The 22,845-nt window shown below is 31.9% G+C and overlaps 1 protein-coding gene across 1 annotated transcript in view; it reads left to right on the forward strand.

Annotated features, from left to right (window-relative positions):
• Positions 1 to 22,845, forward strand: part of LOC131849896 (uncharacterized) — a 152,174-nt gene that overhangs the window by 40,929 nt on the left and 88,400 nt on the right. Inside the window, exons 17-25 of the mRNA XM_059200034.1 lie at positions 1,430 to 1,522; positions 1,942 to 2,116; positions 8,818 to 9,033; positions 9,588 to 9,684; positions 10,151 to 10,271; positions 10,986 to 11,218; positions 11,579 to 11,729; positions 12,465 to 12,548; positions 14,601 to 14,879. Of these exons, the coding sequence (XP_059056017.1) occupies positions 1,430 to 1,522; positions 1,942 to 2,116; positions 8,818 to 9,033; positions 9,588 to 9,684; positions 10,151 to 10,271; positions 10,986 to 11,218; positions 11,579 to 11,729; positions 12,465 to 12,548; positions 14,601 to 14,879 (1,449 nt within the window). The remainder of the gene's footprint in view (positions 1 to 1,429; positions 1,523 to 1,941; positions 2,117 to 8,817; positions 9,034 to 9,587; positions 9,685 to 10,150; positions 10,272 to 10,985; positions 11,219 to 11,578; positions 11,730 to 12,464; positions 12,549 to 14,600; positions 14,880 to 22,845) is intronic.

Genomic DNA, 22,845 nt, shown 5'->3' on the forward strand with positions numbered 1-22,845 from the left:
GTTTCCGGAAGGCAGGAGAGATTGATAAAACATTAGCAGTACCAGAGCATAACATAAAGACATAATTCTGTTTATGTAAGTATATAAGCGAATCTTGGCAGCAAGCATCGGATGGATAGTTTATCATTACAGGTACATAGTAAAACTCATTAGTAATTAAATAAGTCGAAAAGTGACAAATGTTAGAATTTGTTGCTAAATGTTTAATCGGGATTCTATGTTAGTTCCTGTTCTTGGATATTGATTATGACTTCTATAGTGTTTTTATTGACAATTGTCACTTTAAGAGTGTTAATTTATTGACATTTATCACTATAAAAGTGTAAATTTATTAAGAAAATTACCTTTTATTAGAGTCACGCGTTGTTATACTCACTCTCCAAACACAGGCAATGGCAATTGCTTAATACATACATTTCGTAAACAAAATAGTATATACTTTCACGACTTAATAGTCGTAGTCCCAGTCCTAGATGGGGTATTTACTGATATATGTCAGATCAAAACGTGATGAACGCAACACTTTTCGCTCGGTATATCTGAATCTAACAGGGCAGTAACAAACTTACAATGTCTCTAGCATTATTTTCCTTTGGTATCATTATTACCTATCTCATCACCGGAGAGTTTATGACAAAACATTGTAATAATTTAAATGAGTTTGTAGTAACTTTAATTTATTGGTTACTAAAGGAGTTAATTAGAGTACATTTAACGAAATGCAAATAATTAGTATGCATTGGTATTCTCATGTAGTAAATACAAAAGTATGCCTGTCTCTGTCTGTTATGATTCTATAACAAATGTCAGTTAGTTATCAGCTGCTTTCCTTATCCTATTTATTCGAGGTCGGCGTAATATGTTTTTCTCTTCCATTTATTCATGCTCGCAGTTATTTACTCACTTTCGTTTACTTACTCACTTTCTTCCATATCATCTTTCACACAGTCCATCCATTTCTTTTTCGGTCTTCCTCTGCCCTTGTAACCATCCACATTCATATGTAACACCTTCCTTACGATATGATCTTCATTCCCACGCATTACTTGCCCATATCATGACTAACGATTACTCTTTAACCTCTCCGACACCGGCGCCTCTTTCATAATGTATATGTATTTCATAATAACAAATGTCAGTTAGTGTGATATAAATATTAGCATTCCTTCTTTTATACTATTAGATAAAGACCTCTGACAATAGTCAGTACAAATACAGGTCAAATATAATTGTATTATACTTATATTTATGTATATTTCAAACCCACGATAATGTTGTATGCGTAACATTCAATCACTATTTACTGACCTCGCTCGATATTTACATTATAATATGACATTAATAATCAATGTTAACGATGCATTTGTTAGAACCGATGTATTCGTTCTTCTACATTATATATATGGTTTTATTTTGCTGGTTGTTTCAGGTGATACAATTATGGCAACGGAAGCAACTCAGGATGAGACAAAACATGATATTTGCCACCATCAAGGTGGTGAAAGGATGGGACTTCCCGCAGGTTAGTGAATTTAATCTATTTTGTAATTTACTAACGACAAGACTTCCACAATTAGAAGTATTGTATAGACCTCTAATTGTGAATGGAATATATTTTACTAATTACAAAGAGGTGCGAATATATCTGAGAATATATTTTTTAAAACAGCCCATTGTACTCTTTGATGATTAAGGATTATCGTAAGGATGTCTATTTTTGTATAATACTTTTAGAGTTTAGCTTTCAAATCAAATCTTTCATCTATAACACGAATTTAGACCATCTGTGTATATTCACATGCATCAGCTATAAATACAGACTGACACAAAGTGTAACAACCAGTTTTGAGCTTAGCACATTTTGGTTCAAGTTATGGTAGTAAAGCACTAGACCACTAGGCTCTTAACATTTCTTGTGTTAATCTCAAAATCTGCCATCAGTTCGTGGCCATGGGAGCAGAACAGCGCCAGGCTATACGTCGGGCGCTGAATGAAGATGCAGAGAAACTGCTCGCTGAAGGGGACCCGGCGGACCCGCAACTGCGGCGCCTGCGCAGAGAGATCGATGACGTCAACCGCCTGTTTGATGAGTTCGAACGACGTGCAAGAGCTGAAGGTAAGATATACAGTTTATATTTTCATTACAGCTTTTAATGGTACTTAAAACGTTCACTGTACAGTCTACAAAAAGGTTGTCTGAGTGGGTACCTCTGTCACATCGATTCAACAGCTCACTAGCTTGCTGTATTAACTATGTTTTGTTTGAAGAGTGTGATTATAACTGAATTAAGGCATAACATGCTCCTCCATCCTCAGGAATGGCAATGATTGGTGTGGTGTGATGGTATTACTGGCATTCATTGATAACATGATGTCCGTAGTAGCAACTTATCGTCAGGCGGACCATCTTCATGTTTATGGTTTTCGCTATAATTTACAGAATTTCTTCCAAAGTATTTAGGTGTTGCGTTACATGCATATAGTTGTATGACATCTATCACATATATTAATCACTCGAAGATAAAGTCGAGGTCACTTATATAGAAATAAAAACATTGTCCTTCTTTCATTAGTGTTCAAGTATAAAAACTATAATCTTCGAATACGCGCCAAATAACAGTTGACTTTGATATTACTGAATACTTTTCGATTGGATTAATTGAATGATTGCAGTTCTAACATTGTGGATGTAGGTCGCATATGGTGACAATAGAAATAATTGTACTAGACCTCTCTCTGTACCGGACGACCTGTGAGATCATACCAAATTGCTAGTAATCGTTATTTGTGTAGTAAATGTTTTGCTATGCGTATTTATATATGTGTATTTATATCATTATAATAATACGGGATCCAAAAGTGACTGAACTGAACTGAACACTGGGCGACTACTAATCTATGCATCAACAATTTATTTATTTTCTAAAAAGAGAGAACAAATTTTGTTATAATGAAACTAAACTGATTAAAGAAATTCCTTCACTGTTTCAAAGGCAGTTACGTTATTCAGAGTAACATAGGCTATTGATTATGTTAGTAGTTAGTACATATGAAACTCACAAATGTGTGAGCAACTAAGCCTAAGCTGCGATTGACCTAGTACTGGTCGTTAAATGCAAAATAAAATGCTATTTCACGTATACAACAGGGAAACTGTGTAACACCTTTCTGAATACAGTTACAAGTGACCTTAACATTGATGACTTATCATTACCATTTCCATATTGACATAAGGACCTACTTTGCATAAATATTATGTCACCCGAATATATGACGCGTGCAGTTAAAAATACTCGTACCTACACGTGTTGGTTGATAAAGCATTTGTCACACAGGCAAAAATGTTTGTTCCATTGGAAAATGTATGCAAATATTCATGAATTTTTTTAGTATTGTTTCGGGAATTTCAATGTAAGCATATAAAAAAGTATTGTTTTTGTTTATTCAAACGTGGAATTGAAATTTGTGAATTCGATACATTAGTACCGGAGTTTACTTTCAACAAATTTCGCGCTCTCTGTCTCTGTCTTTCTCACTCTTAGTTTCTCTCTCTCTCTTTCCTACTCTTCATAATATTAGTATAGATATTACAATTATAATTTCTGTTTTAAATCTGTATATAACATTTTTATTAAATTTTAGCTACATGCGTATATAATTTTATGATAATGTTAAAATAGCTACCATAATTGTAATTACGGACATTTATAGGAAATATCGGATATGTCCTGGCCGCCATTATAGAGACAAGTACTTTATCATTTAATCAAGCTGTAGTTCGGTGATGTGCTATCAGAAATGGCCAGTGGCTGTGTGATAGCGTAATTTATTGTGTGGGTGTATGTACGTTGCACCTTGAATGTACTCCATACTACGATTTTAAATGTTGATACTTTTGTCTATTCTTTATAGCACTTTGAAATACAGTAATAAAGTTCATTATAGACAAAGTGAGCAATTTCAATACTAGTTAAAACTGGATTTTATTTGTAATTTCGTTTGTATAATGGAATAATAACGATTGTCCAAGATTTATTTCTTTAGTAAAAATAATGGTGCAGACGACAAAAAGCTTACATGCTATTCTATGCTAAAATTGCTAAATACTATATGTATTCTCATTTTCATAACGATTGCTTGGACGCTGTTAAAGCGCAAGAGTTAACCAAGATACTCTAAATTCGTTTCTTAATATATCAATAATACTTTGGAATTAATATCAGATGATAACAGTTGTTGTTGTTGTTTTTTATGTATTTGCTAATTATTATAGAGTATAACTTTTGTTTCGTCAAAAATTAATAAACTTAATAAACTCTCATTTATTACAATTCCGATCTATTGATGATTTATTAATGAAATATAGATAGGTTAAGTTTTGCGTTCTCCGATACGAGCCTCTGATTATATAGTATTTTTAAAGTTTACAAACAGTAAAGTATCAAAACCTATTTCTCAGCGTATGTATCAACGTCTTGCCGGCAAAGGACAAGTATAGTATTTGTCTCAGTGTATCGACATCCTACGGGATCACTGTCAGTTGCAATTAGCAAGCGTACTACGATACTCTGATTACTCTACTCTACCTTGTTAATGTTACGCGCGCGAAAATATTGCAAAGTTCTGTTTTTAAATATGTTTTTTTCATAAAATAATGTTTTAAAAAGTTTTTATTCTCTTTACTTTAACGTACTTTTTTGTTTATGTTTTTGTTTTATTTTTTAATATTTGTTATACTTAATTTATTATTTCATTCCGTATTATTTATTTATAAACAATATAATAAATTTTATAGTAATACTTTTTGTATTAAATAACTATTATTATGTCGAATTTTATATCGTTAAGGTATTCGAGAATGATCACTGCTTATAACATTGTATAAACTGTGAATTAATATTATTATGATGAAAATAAATGAACAAAAGTGGACCTTGTTGTTGTTGCAATAAAGTCGCATTGACTCAAACGAAAATGAAGAAAATAAAAAGAATTTTCTCCAAGGGAAAAGGAGGTAAATTTACACACTAAAAAAATATTTGTACTTGTCAGTGAAGTATTAATAATACTAATTATACTTTTATTATACAGCAATTGTTGTAAATGTATGATTGGTCGTTGCGTTCACATATTTTAGCCGCCAAGCAAGTTGCTGTATTTCGGTTGTATTATTAGGCAGTAAAATTACAGGTTAAGAGGCAAGACATCTTAGCCCATATGGAATAGCAATTCATGACTGATGTCCAAAATACATGTATATAGGCGACGGTTACCCTTTTCCATATACATAAACACATAAATGATTTATCTATATATCTACACATTCATATATAAAAAAAGAACTTTTGGCTGTTATCTTAGTAGGTATAATTCTTATGACTAATTCCGTGAATCCTATTGACCAAAATATTTAATATATATAGTCCACATTTATCTAGAATAAAAAAGAAATGTATCTTTATAGTAAAAAAAAAACAAAAACAAAATAAAATAGGAACAGTGATTCCGAAGATTGCACTGCATATATCTACACTACACTAATTTGCAAAATATTGTTATTTTTCATAATTTTATAAGTATTAAATATTAGACTTCATAATTAAGCTGTTATGCCCTGTGATTTAACCCTGCAATTTTACTGCCATATCTTAACCTTCAACCGAAACGCATCTACTAAGCAAGTTGCTTGCCGGCTGGAATATGTGAAACGCAGGGATAACTTTATACAAAGTGTACCTCAGTAAATACTTGTAATAATATGAAATGGTGATATAGAGTAGGTAATAAGTTCCTTGACGGGTCAGTAGGCGACCTCCAATTACTAACACGGAACAGCGACAGGGTCACCACCCAAATATCGCCCTTGTAATTGAACAATAACATACTGACATCACCGCGGGATGAATTGACTACTAGAATGGTCTTTGCTTACGATAGATTTCAAGTGGTCACTTATGGGATAGGCAGATAGTATTGTAACATTGACAAATTATTATAGAAATACTAGCTGACTCGGCAAATTTTGTTTTTCGATAAAAATTATTTCAGGATAAAACCACCCTTAACTTCTAGGGGTATAAAATATATTTGGTAGATCTGAGGATATGTGTAACAAAAGTTATATAAAAATCGATGAAGTCGGTTCAGAATTTGTGTCAGTTGGAGAACAAACACTGTGAACGATGTTTTACACATTACTAACTGACCCGGGAAATGTTATTTTGCCATATAAATTAAAGTACTAATATAGCTATGAAAAATAAGGGTTGGCGGTAGAAGAGTAAAAATTTGAAGTTGTCTTTTTCAATGTTAAATCATAATAAAAAATTGATAAAAAAATAAATATGTACTGACCCATGTCATTGAGAGACATGAAAAATTCAGACCATCCCATATCGGGGCACAAAATTTCGCTTCGAAGGAGTTTGGTGACAAATACCGGGACATGAGAATTTTATGTTTTAGATTAGATATACAAAACTTATATTAATTACTAGCTGTACCCGCGAGTTCCGCGTCCTCGTAGAATTTAACTTTATTTATCTAAAATTAATTATTTTTTCTAAAATAAAACTAACCCAAGTTACTCCTTATTACATCAGCTACCTGCCAAAAAAAGTCCCGTCAAAATCGGTCCACCCATTTCAGAGATCCACCCCGAAACAAACAGACTTTATTATTGTTGTGTGTTGTGTATTATGTTATTTTGGTGTATGTACCGTATTTATATTCATATGCATGTAGTAAAAAATTGATATTTCAATATTACAAACAGACACTCCAAATTTCATTTATGTGTATAGATGTATAGATATATAAAACTAACATTATGATCACCTGGGCGAAACCGGGGCGGATTACTAGTAAATAATAATCACAACATTGTAAAACTTGTGAGCTATAAAGTCTGCGCTTCTACCGAATTGTCGTATCAGAACAAACCGAACAATTTATTTCGTCAATCGTAAATTAGTGTCGGGCCGTACATTAATTAAATACAATTTTACAGCTGTTTTTCTGATGTCATATTTTTCTATTAAATTTGATTGACCTTGCCGTTTGATAAGTCAGATTGACATTAACTCTGCAATTTCCAATGAAGTCCGCGGTCAAGAGTGGGTGGCGATTACGGTAGTTTAATAATATCAGTAGCTCGAATCTGAAGCTATGTGAATTCTTTCCTGTATTATACTTAAATTGAGGTAAGTCACACACACCTCAATTGAAGTTGGCGACAGTTATAATATTTAAGTTCATAATTACTATAACTATAAATGTAGAACAGAAGTTCTCGAATAGTTTTTGTTTCGGGGAACACGTTTTCCAGTTTTTGTTGTACCTGTTTCCTTTCCATTGTAATCTGAGACTTTGCTCGCGTATAAAACATATATTGTGAGTTACCTCGCATCTAGTGATTAGATTTAACATTTCTTTAAATTCATTCTGCTATTTAAGCAAGTTTTCAGAAATAGTTATCTAAATATTTTAAGAATCGAATTTACAAGTCTTTACAAACTTTGTCATGATATAATATAACAGAATGGCAGTATAGTTGTCACGTTAATTTATCCCCTTAGAGATGGAATTTATCAAAATCCTTTTTAGGAGATGCCTACGTCATAGTAGCTTTATGCATGTAAAGTCTCAGCCCGATCGGTTTAAAATTGAAGTTTCATATAAACTTTCATACCCTATTTTATCCCTTTGGGGGTAGAATTAATCAAAATCGTTTCTTAGCGGATGCCTACGTCATAACATCTACCAGCATGCCAAATTTCAGCTCGATCCGTCCAGTGGTTTGGGCTGTGCGTTGATAGATCACTATGTCAGTCACCTTTATTTTTTTACCTTTATATTCATAGGTCATTATAACAACAAAGGTTATTTTGTTATTGACATGCTGTTATTACCTACTCTGTGACAGGAATGGTTTACAGTCCTAGTTTTTCAGTTACCGACTGGACTAGTCTACCAGTTATGTTCAGCTTGAACTACTGTGTATCTCAGTATATTTACTTAATTTTTTTAAATGTCACTGAAGATATACCTATTATTAAGAGTGAGAACTGTGGAAAGGACTTCAGTGATTTGGAATTTAGCAGGTGCTTTGTTATTCATGTTCTGTTTTGATATAGACCAATTATTACTGAGCGTCTCATTAATACCTATTGAGATATTTTAAACAACTATTGAATATTTTTAGATTTTAACTGTTATATTGTTGTAAGTAACGACTGACCTTTGTTTCGAATGAGTTTGTAGTGCATGTGCAAACTATATTCAAGTAATATACATATGAATCTTGCTTTTAGAAATTCAGTAAATAATAGTGATAACCATATAAAAAACTGTTACGTGTTGTACAAGAAGTAAACAGAAAAAGTCACTTAGATCAACTAAGTGGCTTTTACTTACTACTACTACACTACTTATGTGTTCATACACCTAGACCTATTTAAGCAAGACAGCTTACTTATCTGGAATGACGACGCATATGATCACGTGATGTCCGGAGTGCTGTTCTTGTAGCAACTACTACAATTATTCTCCTGCACCACCTAATGGTTGTCTTATAGATAATTAAGTAGTAACGTATTATTTATATTCGCCATATGTACCTACGTTTAAATTAGGTGTTTTAAAGTTATATAAATAAGTAAAATAAATTAATGTGTAAGCATTAGTTGCCACTTACCATCAGTGCTCCGTAAATTTGTTTTCTATTCTCTTTTATAAATAATGAGATAAGAGACTTTATTCACATCATCTCGCAATCTTTGATTGCTTTAATTATACATATTTTCTTTGTGTCCGCAGAGGAATCTAAGAATGCAGCGCGCATCTTCACCGAACAATCAAGCAATCTACTTGAGAGACTGGATGTCCTTGAAAGACAGCTACATGAGAGGATCGCCAGTAATATACCACGAGATTTGGACTCGCTGGAACACCTCGTGCTGCAGCATAAGGATTGGGAAGGGAACCTGCACGCGCTGTCCAGTGACGTAGAAGAAGTACAGGCCACATTCAGAGGTAAATAGCAAATTCAAGTACAAATAACAGCTAGTACGATTGATTTCGACAAATTATTTATCAATTCAATTTTTTTATTGGTCTTATTACAATTTTTTTCCGTGTGTTAACCAGTTTTAATATTTTTTTTAAAAAATGGCGTAAATTCGATTAACGTCTGACCTATTTTTTTTAGTTGAATGTACATTTTAGTAATCTGAATACTATTAATTATATTTTTAAATATTATGGCAAATATTCTTTTTATCCCGTTTATAAATGAAAATAAATAATTCTGTTCATACTGAACTCGTACTGAACTACATACAATGAGCACTCTTGTTTAAGGATCATATGAGAATTCCTATAGAACCTACCTTGAGGATAAATATATAAAAAAAAATATTAGACAATTGGTTATACATATGAATATCAATAGTTTTAACATACGGGATCGAACTCGATACCATCGAATGTATTAAATAGCTAACATAATACCACTAATCACGTTATTGTAAATATAAATATTGTTATTTTATATAATTGTATTTGTAAAAAAAATCTTCTTTCACAAGGCATCGCTCTAAAGACCCCGGCCATGAAGAAAAATCTGGACAAAGTCATGGGCAAATGGAATGACATGCAGTCGAAGAGCCAATTGTTTGTCGAAAGGTAATTTATGTACTTTTATGTTATACAGGAAAAGTAATTAAAAAAATAAAGATATTTGTGAATACAATTCACGATTTTTGTAGACTAATTTTGGTTATTTTTATTAACCCTGGCAGAGCTCTGCCAGGGTTGAGGATAAGAGACAGGCGTGACATATCTTAGACCTCCAGAATAGCTTGCGTTCTTGCGTTACCATTCTGAATTATTAATCTGTCAGGGTGTGACATAATAACGTGATGTTTGTATTACTGTTCATGTATATAGGCGACTGTTAAGACACATGTCACCAAGTGACGGCCTACTTGGTGGTATGTGGTAAACAGTCGCATATATACATGATCAGTGGCTTCTTTGCTTATCAGCTTGTATGCCAAATACATAAACAAAAAACATGTAATCATGGCAGTTAGCTTCAAGGCAAATCCTCCAGGAATTAACCAAAAATATATAAAACAATATTTTCCAGGCTAAAATTCGTGGAGATTGTGGTGAGCAGTATGGAAGAGAATCATCAAACTATATCAGAGTTTGAGATCAAGTTGGCACAGTTCAGTGACCTGCCCAACGATGTTGAACTACTTAAAGACGTAAGTACAACTGCTTCAACAATAAATAAAAATATAGTACATCTACAACTGTCCATTTAGCTTATAGAAACGGAAATAAAAACCATAATGATTCTTATCTAGTTGTAATTAGTACAAAATTCAATATAATCTGTAACAGTGTAACAGTTTGTTGTAATGCATAAATTTCGGAAAAAAATCATTTGATGGTCACTGTTATTAGATCTACAAAATGTTCAAGTAACACAACAAAAACAGTAAAGCCCTAATTTTATTAAATGCGATGGTTAATACTGTCTTTCAAGCATACATTTGCACTAAAAATACTACACCATACAGATTGCTTGTCAAATCTAGTAATAAAACTCAGTTACATATACATTTTTTTTATTTAATGTGCTTTTGGAGCAAAATTTGATTAATATATATACGGGAAACTTCGCAAGTATTCTTCCGGTATAAACAATGACCAATTTTTAACAAATAGAACAATTACCAAGGTAGAGTTGTAGGTCTTCTTCTGTGTGAGTAATTCTTTCTCTTCTATAACGCAGTGGAATTACAGGGTAAGAGACATAACATCTTATTGACATAATATATGAGTTGTATCATGATAACATTATGTCCAGGATACGGTGCGTATATGTAGGCAACGGTTACCACTTACCATCGGATGAAGCGTCAGCTTATTTACCATTTAAAAATACAGATAAACATGTTATGACATGTCAACAGATACACGAAGACCTGCTCCGTATGCAAGTAGCAGTCTCCAAACAGCAGATACAAATCGACCAGATGAATGATGACGCTGAAAACTGTAGGCGTCTCGTAGAAAGTTCTAGAGCGGCGTTACCACACTCCTCGCTCCCGAGATCTGGCAAACACATAGACCTGGAACGTCTGGACAAGGAGATCTCACACCTGAATAATAGATGGAACAGCGTTTGCAATCAACTCGCTGAGAGGTAACATCTTATGTCTAAAGTAACATTATTATAGTAATTTTAGTTTAATATAACGTTTGTTACATAAAAATATTTTGTTTTAGTTTTCAAGTTTAAGTCTATTCTTTTAAAAAAACGCAATTTCATAAAATTTCTGGGCGGAGCTCAGTCACATTATCACATAAAAAGTCCAAGCGGTGTAGCATTGTGATTGTCTACTTGTGTACTTATTAATTTATTGTATGCGACTATAGTTCAATTGGCGCCGCCCTCATTTGAATTGCGCCTATTGGAATATATATTCCTTTCGTTTACTATAATTTTCATATTGAATCTAATAATGCATTCATCTCTTATATATTATATTTGTATTACGTTTAGACTGAGAAGTTGTGAAGCAGCATACCAACTACTGCGCAACTACAACGCTGGCCTGGAGAAGGAAGCTGAATGGATTGACGACAGCTTTGCCAAGCTCAAGAATCAACCACCAATCGAAATTCGACCTAAGGAGCAGTTCGAACCAACTAGGGTGAGTTACTTAACCCAACAAAAAAATGTAGAATCAAAGTTACAGTCTTTGCCTTATATTTTTTAATATGTTGATGGCTTGTTTTTTTATAGCTCTGAACTTTGTGTATTTATGAGTTGGGCTCTTATTTCGTTCCTATTAGGAACAATTTGAATATCGAATTTTATGGAATTCCTAATTTAAATATTACCTATCCTAACAGTAGGTGGAATATTGTAAAAAGTATTTTAGCAGAGATTGAATGTCCATGGTCTTCCAGTATTGTCTCTAACAAAGTTGTCGTTTTGCATTGGTATAGTATTGCAGTTGTAGTCAGTATTCACTTATATTTGCATGTTACGTTTCATAATAAAATTATTTTAATTATTATTTCTAAAACGGTTTAGGAGATACGTATACGGTTTTATTGCATGTATAAATTAAGATGTTTAATAAAACTGATGATACTACAGTTATTTATCTTATCAGATTTATAAATTGCATGAAATAATCTAATGATAAATGATAATGATAAATTCTAACCCAAATTCTAAAAACAATTATAAGAACATTTTATTATATGTCTCATACACATGCATGAATTAAGTCTTATCACTTTTTTAAAAAGATATAAACCTATATGTTAAATGGACAAATAGCATGTCTTTATAAACCGTAACAATATTGTTAATAGAGTTCATTTTTATTTGCACAAACTAATTCTAAAATTGTGGGTGTCTTGTGGTTAATTTACAGAATCTACTCACAAGCGTGGTTGAGAGGACTCCAAAGATTGAAAAAGTTAACGTGGACGGTGGAAGGTTCATAAGAGAGGCGAAGGTAATTATCAGTACACTAATAAACACATTAGGAATTTGTTTATTCTGTGGCATTTTGAGGAATACACATTCGTTTGAGGATATTATCTTAATGTTTGTTACGGCAAAGTTTAATTTTAAATGTCAATATTTTTTTTCATTCATAATCATGTTTTTTAATTTAAAATTGAACTTTAAGGTTAACGATATTAGGATAATTTAACAATATTAGTATTTATACGTAATCCTATTTTATAATTAGAAACATTGTTTCTCACAATGCCATTATTAAAGTTAGGTGATGTGTTATGAAAGTTTCTGAAAGGGTCTCGTTTAGTCCAGCGTTTCGTTATGTCCCATCACCTCGACTTCGCTTGGTCGTTTGTTTCTATCTTCGGGTACTTCTTGGTCCCTTATGATTTGCAGCGGTTCTTTATTCGTCTGTAGCATGTTTTCTCTTGCATGAATACTGCTTTCGCGAGCACGTATTAAAAAAATAACGCTTCTGCGTTTTATTATAACAAAAGCATAAGTCATAATCTATACTAAAATAAAAAAATAAAATATTTTACTAACATAATAAATATTTGAATGTGGGATGTTTGTGTGATTGAATAGTTTTCATAAGAAAAGCAAGATATTACTGCTCTATATATTGTGACTAAATAAGAAATAGATTTGCAAATTTTGTTGTTAGGGAGAGTTGACAATAAGTGGTTGACTACTCCGATTTAGACTCCAAAGGTCGTGAGTTCAAATCTGATTTACATGAAAAAAACTTTGTTTGTTATTTGTATGTATTGAAACACGGATAACAAACCAATTTTTTTCCGAGAGACGGCTATAGACCCTGCGGAATTGTTGAATTTAAATATACCCAGGAAATGTGGTGAGTGATATCAAGTGTTGAGTTTAGCATAACGATAATAATGCTTCTGACTACCCGATTTGATATAACAGTCGTGAAGTTATATTTTTCTTGTAGTATTTGCAAACCTACAGTCCATTTTGCCACATTACCAATTTGAAATTCAAATTAATTTCTTATGTGTAACCAGTGACTTATATAGACGCATACTGTATTCTAAATATGCTAAGTTCATTGTTCCGCCATATAGCTTTGCATGATTTGTTTTGGCGTACAAGTTTGGTTGGCGCCATTAATAATAATAAAAAAAATCATTAGGAACACCTTCGTGCTGTCATTTTTAGAAATTATTTTTAAGTAGGTATTTATTTGTATACGTCGACTTTATAATGTGTTTACATTAAACTATTCTTATATTGAGAATAGTTTTTTTAACACACTTGTCTGGAACTAGAAGTAGAATTAAAAAAAAAATCATAATTCAGAGTAATATATGTTATACTACGACCACTAAGGTCAGAGCAAAAAGATTAAAATTAAACGTAAAGCTAAAAGTTAGTAATTTTGCGGGCGGGTGAGTTGATTCAATGAAGTGGGTTGAGGGTGGGGGGGGGATGAAATGCCCACTTTTTATTTTTATTTAAAAGGTATGTGAAACTCAGGACATAGGCAGTTTATTATATTGGTGAAATATAAATATTACGTTTGCTTCGGGAGCGTTTAAAATGCACGAGAATTGGGATTTTTTCGGACTTTATCAAAAAGCACACGCACTTCGTGGCACGCTTATATAAATCTTTTATAAATATAGGCATATATACATTCTTCCAGCATGATTCGCTCTGGGATATCATAAAACTGGACTTTATTTTGTTTGCCAGTACGAAGAATTATTAGAATGGCAGTATGATGAATGCCTTTGCCACGGTATGAATGTTTAGTTTTTACATAAAGAAATAAAATGTGTGCAAGGAATTTGATTGGCTGAAATGAATCTAATTTGATTAATCTACTTATAGCAAGCAAACTGTTTTTTTATATTTAATAAATCGATACATTTTTGTAACTTTTGTAAACCTATGGCCATTTTGGTTATGGCCATTCTTAGATCAAACATAATTTCTAACAATAAATCTTAAAAAAAAAACAGTTTGTAAAGGCACTAACATTTAAAACGTAACCCGCTTCGAACCTAACTCGAAATAGATACACTCCTCGAGATGCCAGCGGTACGCCGAATGGCTTTGCGACGAGGTACATCCTTCATTGGAGATGAAGCAACTGCGGCGGCAAGCTGATGTGGAGATGGCTGAAAGACTGCGAAGTAGGGGCCTAAGTCCGGACCCTGAGAAACTGCCGACGGGAGCTGAGGCCGTCGCGAAGGAATTGGATGATATAAACGCTAAACACCAGAGACTACTTGATTTGCTGTATGAAAGATTGAGGAGAATCGCTGCCGCCAATCCAGGAGACATTGTTACGTTGGTAAGTGTTTTTTTTTACTAAAAGCATTGATCAACTATACTACTAGATATCCTGTTACATTGTGATAAAATAATCAAGCTAATGACAGATGGATTCTTTGATTTGATTTCTCCTTGTAAAGAAACTTGTACTTTCTTATTTGCGAAGGAGGTTTAAGTTAGAACATTCCGTTAACATTATGATTTTTATAACGATTTTATTTTATTTTTGAATAATCACTATGTGTGAATTGTGTTTTAATTTGTGATAAGTTATCTAGTTGGTATGGTTGATCGAAAACGCAAGGGGCACTATTGGTTGTCTTATAAACAATTAAAATTCTATAATTAATTCAATGTATAATTTTAAACAAAAGACTAAGAAAAAAATTGTTTAAATGACATTGTAATTATTACATTTTTACAACTAGTAGTGCCTCTTTTTATTTCTAATTTTGGTTTAGGTCAATAGAATATGCTGATAATATTAATGAGAATTTTATTGTAAAGTTCACATCACTAGAATTGAAACGAGTAATACATATTCGCGCAATATTTAAGTGGCTATTTGATGGCCATTGCCGTTCCGATCGGACAATAATGATAAAACATTTTATCGCCTATAAATACATACTATTAGATGCTTTTGTGTAATAGATTTTATGAATTAAATTATTTTAGTCTCCGGTATTATATGAGTCAATAGAAGTCACAATAAAATGTCAAATGCATTGCAGTCTTGCATCACTCCTTAACTGGTTCATTGTACTTGTTATTTCAGTAATCAAAAAATATATTGCAACTGACCTGCTAGTGGTAGCTTACTAAAAAGTCTTATTGTATTAGCAATAAGAGATAGAGTACATCAACAAGCAATAAAATAAGGCATTTTATATGCAATTGATGTAATATCGGCTAATAAATTAACAGGTATCTGTATAGAAACAATAAATTCTTATGATTATTTATTTTGTAAAGTATGAAAACTCTACATTTAACATCTTTAGTTGAAAGTAGGTACAAACTTATTAAAAAACCAAGCAATCAATGACTTCAGTGCAACAATACTTAAGACCGAATTCATTAATAAATCTACAACAGTATCGTAATCACAGAGACGTTACTAAAAATATACTTTCATTGAGTTTTTTGATGTTTAAAAAATCAAGAGAACTCTACACAATTCCCATACTACGCTAGCAGTGTTACCTGATGGAAAATGTTCCCCCCAATTTTAGGGAAATTAGATGTGTAAGGGAATAAAGTTAGACGCATTTTGGCGTTCATATAGGTATAAAAAAACAAGAATAGCTTTTTCTCTAAAACAAACAAGAAATATAGGCAAGGCGGCCTAAAAAAGGTCATCATTGTCACAAACACGTCAGTAAAAAATGATCATCATGATACAGATTTCTTTATTAGGGAATTTTTCTTCAAATTTTTCACAAAATTTGGAATAAATTGATTTTAAGATAGGCAACACTGTGTGCTCAATTCTTTCATCACAGGAGGAATACAGCCTCGCCTGACAAACGGTCGCGCGCCATATTTACCTAATTCACGCATAGTGATGTCATTGTTGTGTCACTAACGACCGGACCTTGTAGAAGGCTGTAACGAGTTATGGTAATCGAGTATTTTATGTGAAGACATGAGAATGAAATCTCTATATATTACGTTAATACATGCTATAATGTGAGTATTTAGGTTTATATTTGATTGCTAATAATGGTGTAGTCGTCTGCGCTAACGATATACGATGATAGGATGACAATGTGAGTAAGTCACTTAGTCTTTGGTTTCCAAGAGATCCTGAGAGATTCCAAATGGATTCCGCGAAAGGACGTATGTGATGGTTGAGGCCCTAATCTTGCATGACGGATACGCCTTTAAGCTTGAAGTTGCGGCCAAACAGCATTAGAATAGTTCCAAAAAACACATAAACAAAATAAAGCATCAACAAAAAAAGCTCGTTTATGATCATAGACATTTGCGTCTAGGAATTATTTTCTCATTGCAAGCCACATAATTAGAGTCGTTTATTGTCTACCCACACTGCTTACAGCATTAAACTTTGCCGCGTAGGTCGTAACGTGTGCCTGTATATGGCAATGATTATTTCATGATTTCGTCATTATCTACAAACATTAAGTTTGGTTTCTCAAGCTTTTTAGGATACAGCTTGAATGAGGTTTATTCTTGTACTAGTTTTTTCCTGCAACTTCGTCTGTTGACCAGCATAAAAAGGTTATATATGTCTCGTGCTAATAGTATCCTCATTATTACAAAAACGTCTTATAAATGTATTTTGTTAATTGTTATTATATCTTTACTGTTATGTTCTTTTCTTTCATACATTTTTCATTTTTATTTAAAAGAATGTGTGAATACTATTGTATCATTTTTATTGCCTAATACTTAAATTACTGTCTAATGCTAGTAAAGTATATTTCTATTTGTCTCCCGGTAAACCGTGGACACGGGAACAAAGTAGTAGCCTAGTTGCTAGTAGACACCTCCATATCCAAATATTAATTTAGATTTCAAATATTAATTCCCTGATTTATGCCTCTCAAGTAGTCTGTAGACATGATTATTTGAGATTGGAATAAATTATTAGATACTGGTTAATCTTTGTCTCCTTTGAAACTTGTTTAAATATACGAATCATCGGAATCTTAGTATTATTATCGAGCGATTTAAAACGAGACTAATAAGTTTGGAGCGATTTAGATAAACAACATCTGGAAACCATTAAACCGTAGTTTGTTCCGCAGAACTCTCAACGATATCAATTTAAAGTACAAACGCTTCTGAAGGGTTCCAGATAACTTAGATTGAACACAGGCCAGTCTGTATGGGCATTTAAGTAATTATTTAAATATAAATGTTGTTAAACATTGGTTCGCGTAAGTTTTAAGAGCATTCATTTATGAAAGACTTAAAAGATCTATGTCTACTACTAGCGACTCTCTTCGGCTTCACACAGATGCAATTATTGTAAAGATCTTTTTTATTTTTTAATATAAACAGCTCATGTTATTTATAACCTGTGAAAGAATTGTTATAATCGGTATCTGTATAGAAACAATAAATTTTTGAGTGTCTATTCATTACAATTAAAAAAAATCTTTCCTTTTTTGATAATATTAATTTAGAATTTCAGCAGTAAATAAAATATCTTTGCAATATTTATAGATTGCACAAAGGCAATGAATACCGAAAATTGCTGCAAAGCGATGTCAATGACTCTAAGTTTGTGCACAAAAAATGTTCCTTTGCTTATTTCATTAGCCCGTTTCCTCAATATTCCATCATGACTTCGTAAGGTCGTATCTTTCGCACATTTCTTTATTCATTACCCAACTGCTAAAAAATGTTTATTTTTCGGTTGTAGTTTGGATAAAATTTTGAAGCGAAATATGTTACTTCAATACTTTTGTGCAATAAATTATTAATTTAATTTTATAAACAAATGCATAGAGGCTTATACTAAGTGCTACCAAATATTGTTTAAATTTAATTAAAAAATTATTCATCAAAATACATTACAATGTTAAAACAATATTTGTTCACACAAAAATAGTCAACTTCAGAATGTATACATTAATTTATCGAATATTTTAATCTATTTGCTGCTATAATGCAACTTACTTATTTAGGTAATACGTATATACCTACTAGTTTTTCCAATTTGAATTATGTACCAGAACACAACATTTCCATTTTTGTCAAAGGAAGTTGGACAAACAAAGCAGCGTCATTCAGTGGACAAAAACTAACTAAGAACCTAAACAAGATGGCGTTTTCTAACAGATAGGTTTATACAGCGATACTGTCACAGATAATACTTATAAATTTTAGAGCTGACGTAATTCTGTCTGGGGAGCAATTAATGGGCAAAATAACAAACGTGAGGATGGATTTATCATGACTTACCTCATTGGCTTACAAAAAATTAAACCGTTAAATAGGATTCTATTAAAACTCGGGGTTTTAATTGTTGGAAGATTCATTTTAATTACTAAAATAATATAAACATTGAGCAATATTTTTACAAACTTTTAAATTAATAGTAAGTTATAAATGGTAAGGTGTCAATATGAGTAAGTATATATAGTGTTATGCCTATATATTCGCCAATTTTATTATTTTTATGGTTCTTATAGAAAATTTTGTTAAAATCATTTAAAAAAGATATTTGGTTTTATGGAATAAATTCTAGAAAATAAGTATATTAATTAAATTACCTATAATAAATAGAATTGAAATCGATCCATCTCTTTGAGACTGTCATATCACAGACGAACAATTTGAATGTTATCAAGTAAACAGAATAAGATTTGTAAATTGATAAGTAAAATCTTAGTATTATTATCACCATCAAATTAGATTAACAAATGCATTGCAATAAATAAAGCTACGAAGATAAGTATCGCTTCTTCCAAAACTGTCCATTTGTCCGTTTAAATTTAAATTACGCATATTTGCTAGAGGAAATAGCTGAGCTAATAATAAATCGTATCAGAGGTGACGTAATGTACGACATCACGGTCATAGTGTCAAGGTTTACAAGAATAATCATTGCAATATTGATTCATATAATTCTTTACGGAAATAAATTTAAATTCCTGCGACGTACAAACATGGCACAGAATTAAAAAAACAAAATTGGACGTATCGATGAAAAAAGCCCACCCATGCTTTGAATCTGATTTCCGAATGTCCTCCTTAATATTAAATTAAAGTAATAGAGATTATTATTAATCTATTGTAGTCTAAAATTATCTTTATGTTTCTTGAACTACTTAATTTTGATGTCTTGTGTTATCAACAAATTATAATTTAACAACAGGGTCATACAAAGTCAAACAAAGTAACTATCACCTAAAACAAGGGAGTGCTTATACATTTATCAGAACAATGACGTATACTAAAACAATTGAGTGTTTATAAGTAACAATTTCAACACATGCAGACTATTTGATAAGAAATGTTTCAGTCATAAAAATATATATTGGAAATTTATACTGTTGGTTAATACAGTTCTTAATTAATCAAAGGGCACAAAGTGATGGGCACCGATATCGTAGTAGACGACGGTCGATAACGAAGGTGGAAAGACAATTTAGGCCACTTCGCTGGTAAGACATGATCTGACAAAGCTCAGACTAGAGAGATTCAGAGGCGTAAGCTAAAGAAATATTATCAAGCGCAATTGTCCCAACAAGTGGAACTAGAAGTTTTAAAACATCTTCCTTTTGTTCAGTTTCGTTGCAAATTAATGTGGCATTTTTTTTTTTATTTAACTGGAATTGTAAATATGCTAACAGATCAGATCGCATGTTTGAAGGACTTACACTAGATATTTAGAACATTTTACGTCACATACATACAAATGTGCGTGACAAAGTTTACTCTCTCCTGTCACTAAATTCCCAATGTTACCCAAATATAGTATTCTAGTCTACATTTATTTCCTAAACGACCTTCCTTTGGCCTTAATCATAAAGCGGAAAACTTTAGTAATACTGGTCGAGTGTTTTGTAAAATAAGTTGGTTTCTATTACATATTATAAACAACAGTTTTAAACATGTATACTTAATTAAATTAACGAATAAGAATAATGAAAACGTTGATAAAAAACTAATATTATATGGAGGTAATGTTTGTGAGTTTGAACGTTTGGGCTAATATCTGGTACCACTGAAGCGATTTAAAAAATATGTTTAGTGTTGGATAGTCCATTTATGTAGGAACACTATAAGTTATAGAACATCACGCTATGACCAATTGGAGCGGAGCTGCAATGAAGGTCATGAAAACGGGGAAAATTAGACGCAGACAAAGTTGCGCGTGTCAACTATTGTTTAATATTCTACTAAGGCACTTATACCCGTAAAAGACAAACAAGCATTATAGTTTCACATTTAGAAGGAAATAGTAAAATAGTTTTGGCAATATGAATTTCAATGACAATGTACATAAACTAGTACCTCTTGTACATCGGAAATTAACGTGTTAGGATTGTACAAAGGTATTTAAATGTAAGCAAAAATTTAGTAGATTTCTAGAAATCACAAATTGCAATAGTAAATGACAGATACATTATCAATAACAGTAAAGACAAGATACCTAAACCAAGGTTCGTAAAACGAACGTATGCGTAATATTGATGATTGGAAATGTAAAAAAATTATAGCCACAGATGAAAGATATTGGAAAAGTGGAGAAATTACGTCATCGCTGCAATGAATCGTATATCGTGAACACTAGATAGCAATAGCATTATAACAATTTGATACGATGACGAGCGTCGTCCGTTTTTTAGTAGCCCGCGAACGATTGCCGGCGATCGACGCATACGGCGAATGCGATACGCGACCAAACTTGAATTTGGAATTACGATTTTCGATGTGCTAAAGTGTATGGTGCCAGTGTTGTTTTTGTTTGCTTTTTTTCGCATTGCAATAAAAACTAATGAAAGAAGGTTTTAAATAAACGATATTTAAAATTATTCTGTTCAATACGCTGTACCTAAATATATTCATTGCATTTCTAATTATTATCTTCATGGTGGATTATATGTATTTATCTTTAGACAATAAATAAATAAATCGATTTATCAATAGAATTATATAATCTTTATGCATTTTCTTTGATAGTTCACCTTAATCAAAATTCAGTGGTGAAATATCACAGAAATTAAACTTCAATGAATATAATTATTACCGGTTTTTAAAAACACGTCTAGTTGTACTTACAACATTTTCCACTTTCAGTGGGTTGCCGACAAGTTATGTTAACTATTTGCGATTAAAAATAATAACTTCAGTCAGTCAGGTCTTGATTAAAACATTCTTATGTGCAATCAAATGTACAAAGTTTGAAATGTTTCGATATCTGAAATAGTAGTAAGTAGCAGTTAACCAAAACAAATATATTTCAACACAGGTATTAGTTGTGCTGAGTGGATAAGATGTTTAAAACGAATATTCGTAACAATTAATGCAATACTGTTTTATTGATATTGAATTAATTCGCTTGGCATGTTATAGAAGGCAAATATATTGATTATGGAAATGTGTACGTAATGCCCCTCTACTGTATACTAAAACACAATACGAAATGCTAATCGAAATGACAGTTGTTAATAACAGCAACAATACTACAGTCAATGATAACATATTAGGCACATTGAATGAAGTAGAAAAAGTATAATCCATCACATTTAAAATAAGTATTGTTGCTAAGTAACAGTTTGTATGTAACGTGCAACTGCAATCGGAACGAAATAAATTATATTTACAACTGTATACTTACGTAATCCACTGAATATCTCTATCATAACAGAGCGCATGCCAGCAATGACGAAATTTGTGAAATAGCATAAAAATGCAATACTGGATTATTGGAAATTCTTAGTAGTTATTAGATTTTAGTATCTTATAAAGTAGTAATACAATTACTATTTTAATCACATTTGATTGTAGCAAACATAAACACATATGTATCTACTTTTCTTAATTTTTAATTTCTAATTTTTTTTATTTGTTTGTTGTTCTTGATTACTGTATTTTGTTTGTCTGTATCCACTCCAGAACTCTTAAAATCTCTTTACAAGATTTATCTTAATACAGAACTTGTGCTTCATTTACTTTCGTAACTTGTATTTCTCATGTCTTCACAGTTCACACAAGAAGTCGTATCAATTCTCTTAGGTAGAGTTGTTTCTCCTTCCAATATATTCTATTATATCACGAAAACCTATGCGTTCGACCTCGACTTTTCAGACTGCATACTGAAAAGTGTATTGTGTAGCGTTTAGAAATATACCTACGTTTCATCTACATTTCATACTGCGTCATTCTAATGTTGTAGATTTCGTTTGCTTGTGTCTGTATTGTTAAATATTTCATATACTGGTAAATGTTATTCAATATTTTGATATTTGTGTAGATTTCATTATAAATCAGTGAACAAATGT

The sequence above is a fragment of the Achroia grisella genome, unplaced genomic scaffold (genome assembly GCF_030625045.1).
Source record: "Achroia grisella isolate CSIRO2021 unplaced genomic scaffold, CSIRO_AGI_Agris_v1 utg660, whole genome shotgun sequence".
Lineage (NCBI taxonomy): Eukaryota > Metazoa > Arthropoda > Insecta > Lepidoptera > Pyralidae > Achroia > Achroia grisella.